At 38.2% G+C, this 18,505-nt stretch overlaps 1 protein-coding gene and 1 long non-coding RNA gene across 12 annotated transcripts in view; one reads left to right on the plus strand and one right to left on the minus strand.

The window, feature by feature from the left end:
- Window positions 1-326: 326 nt before the first annotated feature.
- LOC118085760 (uncharacterized) overlaps window positions 327-18,505 on the minus strand; it is a 49,951-nt gene continuing 31,772 nt past the window's right edge. For 8 of the 11 annotated variants that reach the window (XM_035116789.3, XM_088668547.1, XM_035116769.3 and 5 more), the window contains 5 exons: window positions 10,060-18,330; window positions 4,267-4,361; window positions 3,926-4,042; window positions 2,521-2,632; window positions 327-882 (listed from right to left, as the gene is read on the minus strand). In XM_035116789.3, the coding sequence (XP_034972680.3) occupies window positions 724-882; window positions 2,521-2,632; window positions 3,926-4,042; window positions 4,267-4,361; window positions 10,060-18,330 (8,754 nt within the window). In that variant the 3' untranslated portion in view covers window positions 327-723. Of the gene's footprint in view, window positions 1,582-2,520; window positions 2,633-3,925; window positions 4,043-4,266; window positions 4,362-10,059; window positions 18,331-18,505 lie in introns of all 11 variants that reach the window. The other 3 variants (XM_035116808.3, XM_035116778.3, XM_035116825.3) reach the window with 3 other exon arrangements.
- On the plus strand, window positions 6,925-7,894 carry LOC148687634 (uncharacterized). The gene is made up of 2 exons (XR_015949753.1): window positions 6,925-7,142; window positions 7,396-7,894. It is a non-coding gene; the product is annotated as an uncharacterized LOC148687634 (long non-coding RNA).

The raw sequence follows: 18,505 nt of genomic DNA on the forward strand, positions 1-18,505 counted from the left end.
ATACACAGAGAAGGAAAGCTATTTCTGCATGCATGTCTCTTTCTCAGTGTCAACATCTGCTGAGGTGATTATTGTATAAACATGTTGGATCTTTGAACAGCTGCCACTGTTTTGGAATTCCATGCCTTTAAAGTGATCTTTTCATGAAAATAATGGATTCCTGTAATTTCAGAGATGGTGCTTGGAACTACCTCCTCTTCCAACCATAATTTTACGGTAATAATATTTTTTTGTATTGTGATCACTACGGATCTATCTGATCTTGGAATCTTGAGAAATTATCGACCACATGCTATATTAGAATGATGCTATAATACAAGGACACAAACAGAATAAACACTTTATTTCAATATGCAAGGAACATTTTCAACCGTATTTGTGGATATCGGATAATTAAATTAAAACAATGGATAATTAAATAAAAACAACTTTGGCTTTGTCTCAATCTAGAAATACAAAATGAAAAAATGAACAAACAGCGGATAATTAAATAAAAACAACTTTGTTTCAATCTATCAATACAAAATGAATAAAGCACTCCATGGTCCTGGACTAGTTTCTGAGAAGCTCAGAGAGACAATCCTTCCTTGCAGGACAGACTGGCCCAGAATAGGCCCAGAGATGTGGCCTTTTGGGATGGTGGAGTTAAACAAAAAGAGTAGTTTGGCTAATATTTACATACTGATGATAATGGGGAAAGGTTGTCATTCTGAGCTTTTCCATTTATAAGATGCCTGTGAGACGCAAGAAAACAAAAAGATGCAGGACAACTAAGTAACTGAGAAATAAATAGCGAGATTTTGCCCTGCAAGTCAGCAATTGGGAGCGGCAAAGTCTTTGTCCCCGAATCCATCTCCTGAAAGAAATGGCTCCTCTTTTTACCTGTTCAGAAAAGAAGCATTTGATCCTATTAAATTAGCATTGGGCATTCATGCTTTCCAATCAAACCCACAAAAATAAACACAAAAGGTGGAATTAAATGAGAAAAAAAATGTGTCATAGGTAAGTTGTAGGGTCTTTATTGCTTTCACATTGCAAGTGATCCACATCTATTCCATAAGATACTGAAGTATTTACAACACAACAACTTAGCATCATATTATGAACCTTGATGATTCTCCAGCAACCACTTGTAATGTGGAGCAGTGGTGCAGAGACCGATATATATAATGACTGACATCTTGTGTAATAAATGCTTTTCAATTTTTAAGAGCCCAGGTATAGATCATTTGTTTTCTGTGGCATTCCTATAGCAACTGTTGCATTTATATATATTTCATATAGTTATGTACCAAAACCAGTTTACAAAAGATTACAAATACCATACATCTTTTGTTAAACACATACTCCTTTGGGATAAAAATATATAAAATAAATACAATACTAATCCTAGAAAGGCAAAACAACCCCAAAGCAGACACGTTAAAGACATCTGATAGGCCAGGAAAAGCCTATCAGAACAGCTTAGTCTTCAGTTGTCATCTGAAGCTCATCACATTTGCAGACTCCTATACTGCAAGAGAAGCAGCTTCCCAGAAGGTCGGTGCTGCCACAGCAAGGCCCACTTCTGAGATATCATTACTGAGGGCAGGAGAACAGATAACATGGTTCAGCAACAATCTGGGAATCTAAATTTCCCAAAATTGAGGTATGCTACCATTACAAATATGGGGAAATCTAGTATTCCCACCCCTCAACTTCACAGTGAAGGATTTTCCAAATTACTTCAGCTATGATCCAATACTCTTCCTATCTGCCCACACCCCATTTCCCACCCCTCATCACCAAGGGGAAAGCAAGCTTTCTAAGGCTTTCATTTTTTTGGCCACCCTGATTTGCAGAGGGAAAATAGACATGTATCAGGGGGTGATCTGAAGAGCCATGAGTGGTCGAGTGCTTGCACATAGGGTTTTAAAATGATCTTCTTTGACGCTGAAAGAAGTGCCCCATGGCCTCAAAAAAGATTCCTCTAAGGTTTGGTGCCCTCTGGAGGAACACCCAATGAGCCACCACCAGATCTGTACCTCTGTGCATGTAAAAGTACTTCTGTCTACTTATGGGGTAGAACAGGGTGAAGTAGGAATAGGATAGAAGCCTAGGTAATTTGGAATCAGAACAGAAACATGCTCCAATTTAATATCTGTATCTTTGAAACCATAATAGCTCACCTTCCCATACTCAAACATTTTTATGTTTGGCCAACCAACCAATCAACACAAGTCTAATCGATAAGAATGTATAGTTGTGTCCATTAACACTACCTGCTGATGTGACATAGGGCTAAAATAAATACCTTACACCTTAGCAAACTAATGGAGAAGTGTTCTGGGTTTTTTTTTAAAGTTGTACTGCTCTCTAATTCAATTGCTGGAAACAGTTTTAATATTCAGATATTTTAAAGGTTAACACCAGTATTTCAGCGAAAACCCTTTTGAAAATAAATGACTTACAATTTGGTATCAGTCATACACATTAAAGAAAATAATGTATCAGATTTACTTTTAAGATTTATAGGCTTACCTTTCGTACTACTGTAAGTTCGCTAGCATTGATGATGAAAGGTTGCCTTTCCTCTTCTTCTACCTGAAAAGCACATTGTTCAGATGCTGGCCTGGAATCAATCAGTTCAAGCCTAAAAAAAAAAAAGAAATGCAAAAGGCTTATCAGATTCATGACACTTTTAAACTGCTATTTATCTATGCTGATCATTCTCTGAATTTTAACTTGGGATATCAGCACTTTTAAAGAACCTGGTTCATCTGAACTGAGTCAGATCCTGTAGTTAAATGAAACAAGTAATTTCCTTACAATTTTATTAACACTCCTTTATTAACGAGTAGTAACCTTTATTCTGGATACAGCAAGTAATTGGCTTTGAAGCCCATGCTGCTCACATCATGTTCATAAGCATGGGTGGGGTATACTGTAATATATAGGGCAGGATTCACAACAGGGCTTCCCCACTCTCCCTACCCCCACCCCATGGAATTGGTTCAGTGGACCCATGAGAACCTCAATAACAGCAGGGGGGGGGATTTTTCTGCCTAGGTTTGGAGACTCCATTCAATCTACAGCAATAGATGTATGAGATGTATGTGTCAAATATGGAGCACTTATTGAGTCTTATTGATAAATTGCTCCAATACAATCAGTGTTGGTAACTGTTTAGGGATCATATTCTGTTGGGCTTGGCCAGCACTGGTGGTGGGCAGGAACATGAAGAAGCACACATATACTTATCACGTATATACACACACATACGAATCCAATGCATCTCTCAAACAAACAAACAAACAAACCCCACCCATCTGGCCAGGCCTCCCCAGCATGTGAGTTTAACACATGGACACATGCATTCATACCAACATTCATGCTCTTAGACAGCCGTTATTGCATCCATTCTCCCCTCCTCCCAGCTCAGCTCCTACTTGCCTTTCTCTCAGATACAGTCTTTCACTATTGCCCCATCTGATTAGCTGGGTCGTCAGGTCTGCAGTCTGGGGCCATGACATTGGCTGCAGTGGACAAAGGAAGCCCTACTGATTAGCCATCAGCTGGGTTCATGAAGAAGACTGCTGTCCCAGCACACTGGGCTGCATCTGGAGTGTTGTGGGGGGGTTAAAGCAGCACAAGGACAGTAATATTTATACATGGGGATTGGGATCACTGCGGGGGTGGAAGGTTTTAACTTCACCCTTCCCCCAGCATTCCTGATGCAGCCAGCAATCTTCCCCATGAACCAGTCTGACAGTTGACCAGCTGTACACTGAAGAAAGGGGAGCCAGGTCCCCTGAGAGTTTGGTGGGCTGCACTGAGAGTGACCAAAGGTTGCATGCATGGGCACATTACAGGTTGCCTGTTTGTGGACTACCAATATCAGCACAGTTCGAGATCAGCCCCAAATACCTTTCACACGTGTTGCTACCTTTTAATTTGTTCTTCCAAGAGCCCGAGGGCCTCTTCCGCAGCTTCCCGTCTATTCCTCTCTTCTGAGAGAGTCCCCATTAATTCCAATAAGGTTGGTTCTTGCCTCTGTGCAAGCCTAGAACAAACCCAAATTCCAAAGGAGGAAAAAAATAATGCAAAGCAAAACTAGTTTGCTTTCTGTAGTAGTTTGTTCCTATTGGATTATTGTACAGTAATTATTCATCTTAGGTGGTTAAAATTTATGATATGATAATCTTACATCTTATCAAGAGAAATGAGCTCTAGGTTTAAGACCAGTTAATAAAACATACTTTACAAATGAGCAGAAATAATTCTGACCTTCCATTGATTTCAATGAAGTCCATGTTGTCTATGTCAATGACTTCAGCTTTTTCTTGAGGAGCTCCTGGAGGAAATGCTGCTTGAGTCTCACCCTAAACAGAGCAATAAGGATATGCTGCTTATGTGGAAACTTCATAAAATCAAAAGATTGTTTGTCTAGTAAAGTTAACTTATTTCACGACATAGTACTGTATGCAAACACTTCCATGTAGCTGTTTATATTAATTCCAAAATGAATAATTAAACTAGGAAGGATGCATGCCCACAATTGTTAGGAAGACTTCTGGAACGCAGGGGGGAAACTGGGTGCACGACAGAAGTGATAGCTCTGAAGAACTATGGAGTGGAGTGAAAGCAAACTATGGATAAGAAACTGGTTCCTGGTTTAATCAGACCTGAATGTCTTTCTTAAGAGAGGAAATCTCTGTCAGCAGACCTGAATGTTTTTCTTAAAGGTGGAAATCTTTGTCAGCCTGGACCCTGGAAAGCAGAACTGTTAACAAGACCTAAGACAGTATATCAGTGTGAAGAAAATGTGGTTAGCAGCACTAGGCAAACCTCATGAGCATTCTTGTACCCTGAGAAGACTTGAGAGGAGATCAATTTCATAAAACAATGTTTCTCAAAGGGTGTAGTGCAGGAAAGAATGACACGTGTGGCAGGAAGATTCAAGGGCAATCAAAGAAACATTTAAACATTTCAGTGTAGGATAGTAGAGTTTAGTATAGTATCAATTTTTTAAAAATGCAGAATATGGTTAGATATGGAGTTTGTCTCAAATTAGACCTAATATAAATGAGATTACTCGGCAAAAGCAAGCTCACACCTCTCATTGAGTTTGTACACGTACTTAAAGTACTTATGTAAGGGGCTCATTTATAATTCTATTTTGGGATTGATTCATGTTCTTATATAGCTGCATTGCTTTATACTTTTTGGATGTCCTATGATCACATTTTATTCTGTGAACTGTCCTGAGACCTCTAGTGTGGTAAATAAATTCTAATAAAAATAAAATAAAATAATAATAATATAAAGTAGCTGTGTTTTATGTTATAAATCAAGCACTGCTAGCTGTTTCTTTTGGTTTTCCAATTATTTCTTAAGAATAAAAAATTGGAGTGGTACAAGCAAATTTTAATCTGAAAGTGTGGCCCAGATAAAAAGTTCGAGAACTACTGTCCTAAAACAACACACAACTATTTCTGCTGGTATCTGCCCTTGACCTACCATTTGCCAATACAGTCGTACCTTGGAAGTCGAACAGAATCCATTCTGGAAGTTCGTTCAACTTCCAAAACTTTCAGAAACCAAAGTGTGGCTTCTGATTGGCTGCAGGAAGCTCCTGCAGCAAATAGGAAACCGCGGAAGCCGCGCCAGATGTTCGGCTTCCAAAAATCGTTCAAAAACCAGAACACTCACTTCCGGGTTTCTATTGTTCAGGAGCCAATTTGTTCGGGACCCAAGGCGTTTGAGATCCAAGGTATGACTGTATAAACAATATTATACTGTTATGGTTGCTTTTTCCCCTACTCAAGAATCCAAAAGAAAGGCTGGAATGAGAGTGCTGCTGTCTTTGATCCTTGGCTTTAAAAGAGAAGTTGTGTGATGTTATTTGAGCTGTGGAGACAACACCCATACTACTGTCCAACCTGAAAGACGTTAGATACAAAGCGTTTTTCCCACCCCTGATGATTCATTCTGGCTTGGAAAGTTTGAGCAAATTCCCCTCCCTTTTTTGCATTTAATTAGAAAAAAAATGCAAGAAGAAACCGGTTTTGTACAGGCTAAGAAAAAAGCAGTCCCACAATATATAGTCCTCAGAAACTGATTTAAACTAGATTTTGTGCTAGGACAACACAACTATTTCTGCTGGTGTCTGCCCCTGACCAGCCATTTGCCAATAAACAATATTAAGCTGTTATAGATGCTTTTTCTCCCTCCTCAAGAAGCTTAGGAACATCCAAAAGAAAGGCTGGAATGAGAGCACTGCTGCCTTGAACTTGGTAGGGTAGAGCAAAAAGCATCTCTGTTGAGCTACAGGAACAGCAGTATAAACAAGAGAGAGAGAATATATGTTGAGCCAGAGAACAGATGGGTGGCAGAACTTGTTGGGCAACTCAGCAAAATGACGTTAATCTTGACCAACTGAGTAATTTAGAAAGGAAACTGAAATCAAAAGAGGATCAAATTCAATCTTTGCATCAAGAACAAGACAAGCTGCTGACCAATTTGAGACTGAACATCTGTTAAATGAACTGAGTACAGTCGTAACTTGGTTCTCGAACAGAAGTCCGTTCGACTTCCGTTCGAAAACCAAGGTGCAGCTTCTGATTGGCTGCAGGAGCTTCCTGCACTCAATTGGAATCCGTGGAAGCTACATTTGACATTTGGCATTGGGGACCCAAAACGTGTGAGTACCAAGGCATTCGAGAACCAAGGTACGACTGTACTACTAAGGATGAATTACGTAGGCAGCAATCTGTCTGTGAAGAAAAGGACATTGCACTATCAAACATGAGTAAGGAGGTTGTTTTCCTCCAGGAGAAGATAGATAAATTTGAAAAAGAGCTTGAAAGTAGTTGCAAGACACTGAAAACCGAATGTCAAAAAGCAGCAAAACTTTATCACAGCAGGTAGAAAAATATAAGAAAGAACTTGAACTCAGTCAAGTTGTGCTGACCAACCACCACAAGGCCCTCAGAAAGCAGTTACAGAATTCAAAGCTACTATATCTGAACAAAAAAGTATGTCTGATAAGAACTTGATCTATCTACAAGAGAAGGATTGTCTGCTTGCACAAATGCAGTTTGTGCTGAATGAGAGAGAGAAAATGCATAGAGAGGAACGTTCACAACTTTTCTTAACCATAGGTAAAGGTAAAGGGACTCCTGACCATTAGGTCCAGTCACGGACGACTCTGGGGTTGCGGTGCTCATCTCGCTTTATTGGCCGAGGGAGCCGGCGTTTGTCCGCAGACAGTTTATCCAGGTCATGTGGCCAGCATGACTAAGCCGCTTCTGGCGAAACAGAGCAGCGCACGGAAATGCCATTTACCTTCCTGCCGGAGCGGTACCTATTTATCTACTTGCACTTTGACGTGCTTTCGAACTGCTAGGTTGGCAGAAAATCTCAAAGGTGAAATAGCAAAGAGAGATGAAACACTCAAGAAAATGTATGGGTTGGAAGCTACCCTAAATACCAAAAGTTCCTGTAGTAACAATACACACCAACCTAATGAAATTAATCCAGTCACCGAGCTGCAGAAAGACAAGGAAATCCTGCAAAAGAAACTTAAGGCGCTGCTTGCATAGCTGCCAAGTTATCCCTTTTTTACAGGGATTTTCCCTTATGCTGAATAGGCTTCCTCGCGAGAAAAGTGAAAACTTGGCAGCTATGTGCTTGTGGTCCACAAAGAAAGCACTTAACACATTCAGAAGCAAAAAGAAGAGCATGCTAAGCTACTACGAGATTTTAATGAACTAACTAAAGACTTTGAGCTCATTAAAAAATAAAAAAAGCACTTCAGGAGATTCATCAGAGAAAGTGTGAAGAAGTTGACTCCAATTTATTGATTTTATACTCTCTGCAGAAAAGGTTGGACACTGATACATCTCTTCAGGGGGGGAAAGCAAAAAGCAGTCCCATAATATACAGTCCTCAGAAATTGATTAAATTGGATTTTGTGCTAGGACAACTCCCCAGGCAAGTTTGATCATGGAAAGGAAATAATAAAATAATGTTCACAATTAACAACGAAGTCTGCCAAAAAGTCAAGAAGAAGCAAAGCATTTTAAAATTGTGTTGGAAAATATGAGATAAGAGAGGAATTCATAAGCAACCTAGAGAAATCAAATATAGAATTATTCAATATGAAAGAGAAGTTAAGACATGTCAGTGAAGAAAACAAGCAACTATTGATGGAATTAATTAAGAGCAACCATTTCCAATCCCTTGGACAAAATCATTAAAAATGATACAGAAATTGGTAATGCCATGTGGAACTTCTCTATTTCCATTGCAGCATTGTTTTTAAAACAATTTTTCTTTCAAATTCTGGGTGGAAAATTAGGCTTTTTTCTTAAGTCTGGACAAAACATGTTTCTTCTTGCATTTATTTCTAAATAAGTGCAAAGAAGGGAGGGTACTCCAACGTACTCACGGACCTCAAATCAACGTATCTAAGCCTCAGAAAACTTCTGGGGCACTGATAGATAAAACGATTGGTCTTACCTGAAGTGTAGATTTGCAAGTAGGGACGCTGCAGCCAATGGAATGGGCTATGTCGTCATCACATGACGCTAGGGAGGAGCAAAGAATTGTGTGAAGCAGGCTGGACTCCTCAGATTTCTGGATTCGCCAAGCAGCAAACACTGATGGAGTCACTGAAATAAAGGTCTGCCTACTTCTCTCCATGGCTCAAAAAGCTAAAGGAAGAAATGTACTAGATATCTGAGAGGCACGGAAATTGCTATCAATAGACTGTATCTTCACTAACAGTGCATCGGAAATCTCCCTTGGCTCCAGCATCCCTACTCGCAAATCCACACTTCAGGTAAGCCCATTCGTTCTATTTACTTCGTGGGATGCTGGAGCCAATAGGATGGGACATACCACAGCAGATGAACAGAAAATGGGGGGGGGGGAGTCCTAGATCTGAAGATGCACTGGTTGTAAAATCTGATGGAGAACAGTATGGCCAAAGGCTGCCTCAGCTGCAGACAACTAATCCAGTTTATAATGTCTGGTAAAAGTGGTGGTGGACGACCAGGTGGTCACTTTACAGATATCCAGCAAGGGTGTGTTAGCCATGAAGGCTGCGGAGGTGGAAGCTGACCTTGTTGAGTGCAGAAGCACCTGAGTTGGCTGGGGCAATTTGAGGGAATCATAAGCAAGGAAAATACAGGCTCTAATCCACCTCGCCAAAGTAGCACTGCTGACCCTAACCCCCAAGGACGATGGGTGAAAGGATAAAAATACAGAGTTTATCTTCTGGAAAGCCTTTGTCCAATGAATGTATACTTTCAGAGCTCTGCATGCGTCCAATGAATGCCATGCTTTTTCCCTGGGATGTTTAGCGTTAGGACAAAAGGTTGGCAAAACCAGTTCTTGTTGAACATGAAATCTAGAGAGTACTGAAGGAAGGAAGGAAGGAAGGAAGGAAGGAAGGAAGGAAGGAAGGAAGGAAGGAAGGAAGGAAGGGTCCTACTGTACGTAAAACCACCTTGTCTTTATGAAAAACACGTGTTGAGCTGTCGAAAGAGCAGAAAGTTATGACACTCGTCTAGCTGTGGTGATAGGCACCAAGAAAGACTTTAAATGAGAGGTTTGAGGAGAAGTTTGTTTGTTTTTGTTTGTTTGTTTGTTAAAGACAGAAATCTAGAGAAAATGACAAAGAGGGAAATTTAACTGAAGATGAGATGAAATAAGGTAGACTTATCTGATGAAAAAGGAGAGCCAGGAGGAATGACTGCTGCTTCAGGCAGGAGGAAAAAACTCAGGAGTCAAGCCTGCTTCACACAATTCTTTGCTTCTCACATGATGAGGACATAGCCCATCCCATAGGCTCCAGCATCCCACGAAGTAAATCTACTCACACAGGAGGTCCAGCTCCTCTCATTACAACTCTGGCAGGACAAGACAAAGGATACCTTCTCTGCCAATGAAGTTGGCTCCCTGCTTGCTAATGATCCACACTTTGCTGCTCATGCTTCTCTTAATACTTCCAGTGTCACTGCCAGAAAAAGCTCCCTGGTCCCCTTATGAGGAAACAAGGCAAGCTGCTATTACCTGCTGAAGGCTGAACTCCAACTGGCTCTCATATTCTCTCTTTTGATTTGATATTCTGTTTTCTTTCTTTCTAAGTTCATTTTTACTACGTAGGTTGTCATTTGCAAGTCGCTCTATTTCAGATTTTGACTCATACAGTGAAATATTCTGCAAATATAGTTTTTCAGTTAGCTTCTGCAGCTCTTCATTTGATTTTGCAAGCTTTCCTTCTGCACTGTTTAAATCTTTCTCAATTTTTTCACTTTCTGAATGTGACAATTTCACAGATTTTTCCAAGTCCAGTATCATCTCCTGGTATTTAATAGAATCCTTTTGCAACTGGTTGATCTCCTGTTGTTTTCCCCTCAAAAGTTCTTGCAACTCTTTAGTTTTGTTCTTTGTCTCATGGTTGTCTCTCTGAGCAGTTTTCAGCTTTTCTTCAAATACTCTGGCCAGATGCTGCTGCTCTTCTTTTTCTCTTATTGTGTTGCATTTCTCTGCTTTCAAATTTTCCAACTGCTCTACAAGGAGGCTGTTTTGTATCTGTGTGGCTTTCAGTCTGTCTGTTGTTTGATCCAATTTTTTGATGTGGTTGAGCAACTCAGTCTCCAAAAATTCTCTCTCATTTTTTACTTTGTAAGATGTTTCTTGAACATTTTCTAATTCTTCTTGTAAGAGATATTTATCATCCTCTAATATTTTAATTCTTTCACCAAGACTGACTATTTCCTGATTAAGATTTTTACAATCATTTTCCAACTTTGATAAAAAGCTTTTCTTCTGATGCAGAGATTTTTCAGCATCTTTCAACCTTTCTAATAAAGTTTTGTTCTCTTGCTTTAAGATCAGCATGCTTTTCTCTTTTTCTGAAATCCCCTCATTTAACAAATGAATGTGTTTTAATAATGACTCTCTTTCACAGAGGGAATCACTTATCTTGGACTGTACATCAGACTTGTTCAATTCCAACCGTGTTTGGAGGTCCCTGAGAGCAGATTTTGTTAGACTAAAATCCTTAGAAAGCTCCTCATTTTCCCTCTCTGTTTTCTCCAAGGTTTGCTTTAAAATCTCAAAAACTTCCTTTAATTGCTTATTTTCCTCCATTAGCTGCTTGCTCTGAAGCACAGATACATCAATTTTTCTTTGATAGTCTTCCAAGCACAACTTGTGCTCAGATGCTTGCTTTTCAGCTGCAATCTTTAGTTCACTTATTTCCGTCTGTTTAGATTCAGTCAGCTGTTTCAGTTGTTCCTTTACTTGTACACTTTCATCAGCTGCTTTCTGAAGCAGCTCCTTAAGTTTATGTGTATCAGATTCTCTCTCATTTACTCTGTGAAGAGCTTCCTGCTTTTCTTTTCTAGTGACATCAATAATGTGTCTCATTTCTGCTATTTTACTACTAATATTCTCATAGGCCTGAAGCAGAGATTCATACTCTTGTTTTAATTCACTGTGTTTAGCTTTCCAACCTGTCAATTCAACTGTCTGAGAATCTTTTAAGGAATTCAATTGAAAAGAAAAAGCTTCCTTCTCTTGCCCTATGGTCTGCATGGTAGACTTCAGACTCTCACAAGCAGCAGTTAGGTTTTCATTTTCAATTAATAATCTAGCATTTTCTGCCACAAGAGTCTCCTCTTTATACAGTGCAGTACTCAAGTTTTGTTTTTCTCTATCCAACTCAGACATCAGCTGTTCATGGGTGTGAACCTTACTAATCAACTCTTTGTTTTCCAAAACTAGTAACTCCATTTGATCTTTAAGAGTTTTGTTCTCCTTCAATGCTTCTTTACGTGATATTAAAGCAGCTTGGAGCTTTCTTTGGAGACGTTCCCTGTTTTTCTCTTCAGCATCATACTTCTGCAGTTGAGGTTGATAGCTTCTGCCATTTACATTTTCTTCTATCTGTTCCCGAGACATTTCTGTTGGTAGGGGATCTTGATCACCTATTCTTTCAGTTGATGTTTTTATTCCTGTATTAGTGACATCTAGCGATTCTCTTTCTGTGAAAGTGACACCATCCAATGAACTACAGAAGTCTGGGCCTTGAACACTGTTCTCCGGCACATTATCAGAATGCGGCCACACAGTTTTTGTGTCCTCGCTTACACCTGCCACATTTTTGTATGCACTAGAAACTGGCAAAACCTTCTCACGCAGCATATTGAATTCCATCAATAGTTGCTTGTTTTCTTCACTGGGATGTTTATCAGTTTCTTTCAGACTTGGTAGGTGATCTTCATGTTTTTTGTGTTTACTTTTTTCGTTATTCACAGTTTCAACCATAGTTTTAACAGCTTGCAATTCATTTTTATATGATTCTAGTTGTTGCTTAAGCAGACCTTGTTCAATCAATATATTGTCTCTCTCTTGTTTATACTGCTGTTCCTGTTGCTCAACAGAGATCTTCACTTTTACTGCTTCTTGCTGTACGCTACCAAGTTCAAGTGACTTCTCTTTTAACTCTTCCTTAAGCTTTTCGTTTTCTTCCATAATTCTAGCATAGTTATCATGAATTTTCGCCATCTCAGACTCTTCCATTGTCATCATACTTACCATCTTTCCTGATTTTTCAACCCTGACATCACCCTTCACATTTAGCTCCCCAGACTCTGTTTTCTGCTGAGCATTTTCACTTGGCCTAAGAGATGTATCAGTGTCCAACCTTTTCTGCAGAGAGTATAAAAGCAATAAATTGGAGTCAACTTCTTCACACTTTCTCTGATGAATCTCTTGGAGTGCTTTCTTTTCTTTTTTAATGAGCTCAAAGTCTTTTGTTAGTTCATTAAAATCTCCTAGTAGCTTAGCATGCTCTTCTTTTTGTTTCTGAATTTGTTTAGTGCTTTCTTTGCGGACCACAAGCAGTGCCTTAAGTTTCTTTTGCAGGATTTCCTTGTCTTTCTGCAGCTCAGTGACTGGATTAATTTCATTAGGTTGGTTTGTATTGTTACTACAGGAACTTTTGGTATTTGGGGTAGCTTCCGACCCATTTGTTCCCTCGAATGTTTCATCTCTCTTTGCTATTTCACCTTTGAGATTTTCTATGGTTAAGAAAAGTTGTGAACGTTCCTCTCTATGCATTTTCTCTCTCTCATTCAGCACAGACTGCATTTGTGCAAGCAGACAATCCTTCTCTTGTAGACAGATGAAGTTCTTATCAGACATACTTTTTTGTTCAGCTATAGTAGCTTTGAATTCTGTAACCGCTTTCTCCAGCTGCTCCAAGTGTTCTGCCTTGGCTGATAAGGTTTGACGTGCGTCATTTATCTTCACATCTTTTTCTAACAATTGTGTTTTCAGTCCTTCAAGTTGGGATTCGAGATCTTTGTTGTGAGCCTCAGTATTTTCAACCTGTTTTACTAAGTCATTAATTTGCTCCCGAAAATATTCTGTCTTTTTATCAAGCTTCTCATTTTTCTGAATTAAGTCCTTTCTTACTAGCAAAGATGCCTGAAGCTTCTTTTTCAGATTTTCTTTTTCTTTATTTATTTTTTCCAAAGTAATATTTAGCTGCGCCTTCTCACTCACCAAGTCTTTTATGGTAGCTTCTTTGTTGGTCAACACAACTTGACTGAGTTCAAGTTCTTTCTTATATTCCTCTACCTGCTGTGATAATGTACTTACCTCTTCTGTCATGCTCTTCCTTATGGCTTCTAGTTGTTGCAATTCGATAGCAAGCGCATTTTTTTCCTCAGAGAATTTTACCATTTCATTAGACATGGATTCCATGACTTGAGTAACTGAGCAATCCTTTTCTTTTAACTGCTGGCTTAGAGAAGTAATTAAATCCTTCTGTTGGTTAGTTTGGGAACTAAAGTTTTCTATTATCTGATTTTTATGCTCTATTTCTTCTAAAAGTTTTGCTGCTTTTTGACATTCACTGTTCAGTGTCTTGCAACTACTTTCAAGCTCTTTTTCTAATTTATCTATCTTCTCATGGAGGAAAACAACATCCTTCCTCATGTTTGATAATGCAATGTCCTTTTCTTCACAGACAGATTGCTGCCTACATAATTCATCCTTAGCAGTACTCAGTTCATTTAAGAGATATTCAATCTCAGATTGGTCAGCAGCTTTTGCCTTTTTAAAGTCATTCTGCATCAACTCTTTCTCTTCCTTCAAGGACAACATGCTTTCTAGCTGATTATTCAGGTGATGTACTTCTTCTTCTCTCTCTAAAATAGTCTGCTGCAGTGCCATTGCTTCAGCTTCTTTGCTGATAATAGTATCTATCACAGTAGAGAATTTTTCCAATACAGTCTTAGCTACTTGCTGACCAGCATCACTGTCACTGTCTTTGAGGAAGTACTTACTACTTGACAATGCAGAAAGATGTTTAGACAACTCTGTTTGAATAATGTCCTGTTCTTGATGCAAAGATTGAATTTGATCCTCTTTTGATTTCAGATTCTTTTCTAAATTACTCAGTTGCTCAAGATTAACGTTATTTTGCTGAGTTGCCCTCGCAAGTTCTGCTACCCATCTGTTCTCTGACTCAATGAGATTTTGCTCTAGCTTTTCAACCTTAAACTTCAATTCATCAACTTCTTCACTCTTTGTACTAACCTGTAACTGCATCTTCTCTTTCTCATTCGCCAGCTGCAAAGCGACAGCATCTTGGTGCATTTGCAATTCATTCTCACTGGCTTCTAATTTTTCATGAAGTTCTTTTAGCTCTTTAGATTTTTTCTCTAATTTCTTCTGGTACTTCAGCAAGTTTTTGTTTTCCAGATTCAGTTTATCAAAGTTCTCTTGTAAAAGAGCTTTATCATTTATTAAAGAATCTATTTGTTGTTGCAATTTTTCTTTGACCTCAGACTTTAAATATTCAATATGATTAGCCTGTTCAGTGCATTTTTCCTGTACAACCTGTAGAGCTCTCTCTCTCTCTTGAATATTTTGCTTCCATAGCTCAACTTGTTCTAATGCTTTATGGTGCTCTGATTTTGAAGATTCAATTTCTACTATCAAAGTGTCAATTTTCATCTGGCTACTGGCAATGCTTCCATCCTTCTCTTGCAAAAGCTTTTTTATTGTAGCAGCACTTTTTTCTAGTTCTCCTCTAAGTAGCTCAGTATCGTCGGTAAGAGCCTGAACATTGCTTTCTGCTAGTTGAACACCGATATCTTTAAGAAAGCCAGTGATAATCTCTTCTTTTTTAGTCAAGGAAGCAGAGAGTTCATTTTTCTGTTCATACAGAGCATCAAATTTGCCCTGCAAAGTTAAGAAAATGTTTTCTTTTTCCTCGGCTAGTTCTTTTAACTTTTGATTTTCTTGGTTCAGTTCATTTCTTTGACTATGAAGTTGAGAAATTAACTGTGACTTTTCTTCATTTATTTTTAGTTCCCCTCTTAGGGTTTTCACAAGATTAGTAGGATCCAAAACAGAAGCCTCTTTTTCTGCTAGCACTTGGCTAATGTCATTTATTAATTTATTCTGATCACTTATTTCCTTTTTCAAACAAAGATTTGATTCTTCTGCATCGGTAGCTTGCTTCTTCAAAGTCTCACATTCATTCTTTTTATCTTGAAGTTCAGCCTTCAGTTCATTGTTAATCACTGAAATGTTATTCACTGCTAACTCCTTCTCCAAAATGATTGCTTTTAATCTTTCTGCTTCAGAGGTCAACGACTGTACAAGTTTATGCTGCACAGAGGAAGTCTCAGAAATACATGTTTGTAAATTAACACATTCCTTCTCCTTTTGTTTTAAAAAGTTGTTTTTCTCTGTAATTGACTTGTTTAATACTTCATTGTTTTCTATCATATTTTTAAGTTGACTCTGGAGATCAGAAATTATTTCCATATTCTCAGACAGTTGAACTCTAAGAAAATTAGACTCATCAGATTTACTTTTAAGTAATTTTAACTCTTGATCTTGTTTCTTCAATTTATTCTCTTTCTCTTGCACTTCCTGCGTAAGTTGACTAACTTCACTATCTAGAACCTGTACTTGGCTTTGCAAATCTGAAATAATTTGCAAATTTTGCTTTTCACCTACATCTTTGTTTTCTTTCATTTCCTGAATCAAAACTTCCCTCTGGGAAAGAAGAGCCTCTTTATCACAAAAACTGCTTTTTAATGTTTTCATTTCGCTAACTAAGGTATCAATTTGGTCCATAAAAACTAAAATATTATTAGTTTTCTGAGATAATTGTGCACTCAAGGGCACTAGTCCTTCACAATTTTTCATTAATGTAGCACTGGCTATTTCTATATCTGCTTTCAATTTTTCATTTTCTAATTTCAGCATATGAGCTTCATGTTTTGTGGACACAATTTCAGACTGATGTTGTGTTAACTGATGCTGAAAAGCATCACATTCATTTGACTTAGCACTGCAAACAGCCAAAGCACTATCTTTTTCATGTTTCAAAACATCCACTTCTTTGACTAATAGTGCTAGCTGATCATTTAATATAGTACACTCTTCTGTTTTTTGTGAAATCTGCCTGCAAAGATCCTCAAACTCCACCCCTTTCAATAATAGAGTATAGTCTTTTTCTTCAAGCTGTTGAGATAGCTTTATGTTATCACATTTAAGCTTTTCTACTTCTTTTTCTAACACAGTCACGATAGCTTGTTTTTCTTTTACTTGCTTAAGTAATGCATCACCATGCTCAGTTTTTTCTTCAATAGATCTGCTTTTTATTTTAAGCTCCTTTTCTAGGTCTTTAACCTGTATCTGTAATGATGAGGTTTTTTCCTCCTCCTGACTGAGCTGTTGGACCACCTTATCATACTCTGACAAAAGCAATGCTTTGTTTTGCTGCTCATCCTTTAACTGAGTGATATAAGAATGATTTTCTTTCTCTAATTCCTTTGTTATCTCTCTGCTTCTGGAAAGCTCATCAGCTAATATGCCACACTGTTTCTCTTTCTCCAGTAACTGCTCTGCAATTGAATTTTCTTTTTGCTTTACAAGGCCTGAGAGTTCTTCAACTTTCCTTCTTAAAGTCTCTTTATCGTGGCTAACCTCTGAAAGCATTTTCTGGTGTTCTGTGGCATTGGCACACATCTTACTCTCCAACTCAGCCATGGATTGAGCACGCATCAACAGTTCACACTCTTTAACATCCAGTAATTTTGACAAACTCTCGTTCTCACTAATCAGCTGTTGCTTCTCTTTCTCTAAAGTATGTATCTCATTTCTAAGATTTTCACTGGCTTTAAGCTGATCTGCAAAACCTTTTTCTTTCTGCTCAAGAGCTGCTTGTAACTGCTTGTTAGTCATGATGGCAGTTTGTCTTTCGGTCTCCATCTTATTTATTATTTCATGTTTTTCATGCAGCTCATTATTAACTTCCCTCCACTGCATTTCCTTGGTATTCAGTTCTCCAACTAACTTAAGCTTTTCCTTTTCATTTTGCTGCTCGGCAACTTTAAGCTTGTCTTTTAGGCATATTATGATTTCTGCTTTTTCTTGCAGTGACTTTTTGACAATTTCTAGATGCTCAGTATGCTCAGCAAGTTGTCTGGATAAATTAGCTAAATCTTCATCTTTTTTAGCATTTTCTAAAGTAAGCTGGTTGTGAGAATCTTTCACTGATTTCATCTCACTCATAAAACTTTGTTCTTTGTTTTCTTTTTCTTTTAGTAATTTGTTCAATTTCTCCTTTGCAGAGATATGTTCATCAATCTGGGATTTAAGATGGTCTGTTTCCTCCTTACATTTTATTTCTGTTTCTTGCAATTTTTTAGCTGATTTACTTATTTGTTCTTTAAGCAACTTAATTTGTGACTCACACTCCATGAGTTTGTTGTTGTAAGTAACATCACGAGTCTTGATTGCAGAATGAAGATCTTTAACCGTTTGGCTTGTCTCTTTGATTTGCCTAACAAATTCTTCATTTTCTTTGGTTTTAGTCATGTTTTCAATTTTCACCTCTGCCAGTTCTGATTTTATTGCACTTAACTGCTCAGAAAGTTCCGAAAGCTTTCTGCCTGCATTGTTCACATCTTCAGTTTGTACATCTGTCAGCAACTGGGCTCCCCTTTCAGCCTTGGACAGTGCTTCTTCCATGTCTCGCATTTCATCCTCTTTGCACTTGATCTGGCATTTCAGAATATTAATCTGCTCAGAATACACATTTATATTTGAAGTAATAGAAGAAATTTCTTTGTCTTTCTCAGCTAAAACCTCTCTGAGGTTGTCAAATTCTCTTTCACGCCTCTGGAGGTCATGAATTAGTTGAGACCTCTCTTCTAAATGACTTGTGTTTAATCTATCAAGTTCTTCATTTGTCTGCTCAAGATCCAGTTGCATTAATTCTATGGCAGCATCCTGTTTCATGGTCTGAAAACAAAAATAAAGGGAATAAAAGTCTAAGCGCTCAAAATTTAACATTAACTCACAGTACCATTTGTAGTTGGAATCCAAAAATATGTTTAGGTTCACCCGGAAAACCATATTCTTGAGGAAGTAGCAAAGGGATGGTTCTAACCCAATTTAATTTTCCTTCTCTTCCCCC

This window comes from Zootoca vivipara, chromosome 1 (assembly GCF_965207765.1).
Source record: "Zootoca vivipara chromosome 1, rZooViv2.hap1.1, whole genome shotgun sequence".
NCBI lineage: Eukaryota > Metazoa > Chordata > Lepidosauria > Squamata > Lacertidae > Zootoca > Zootoca vivipara.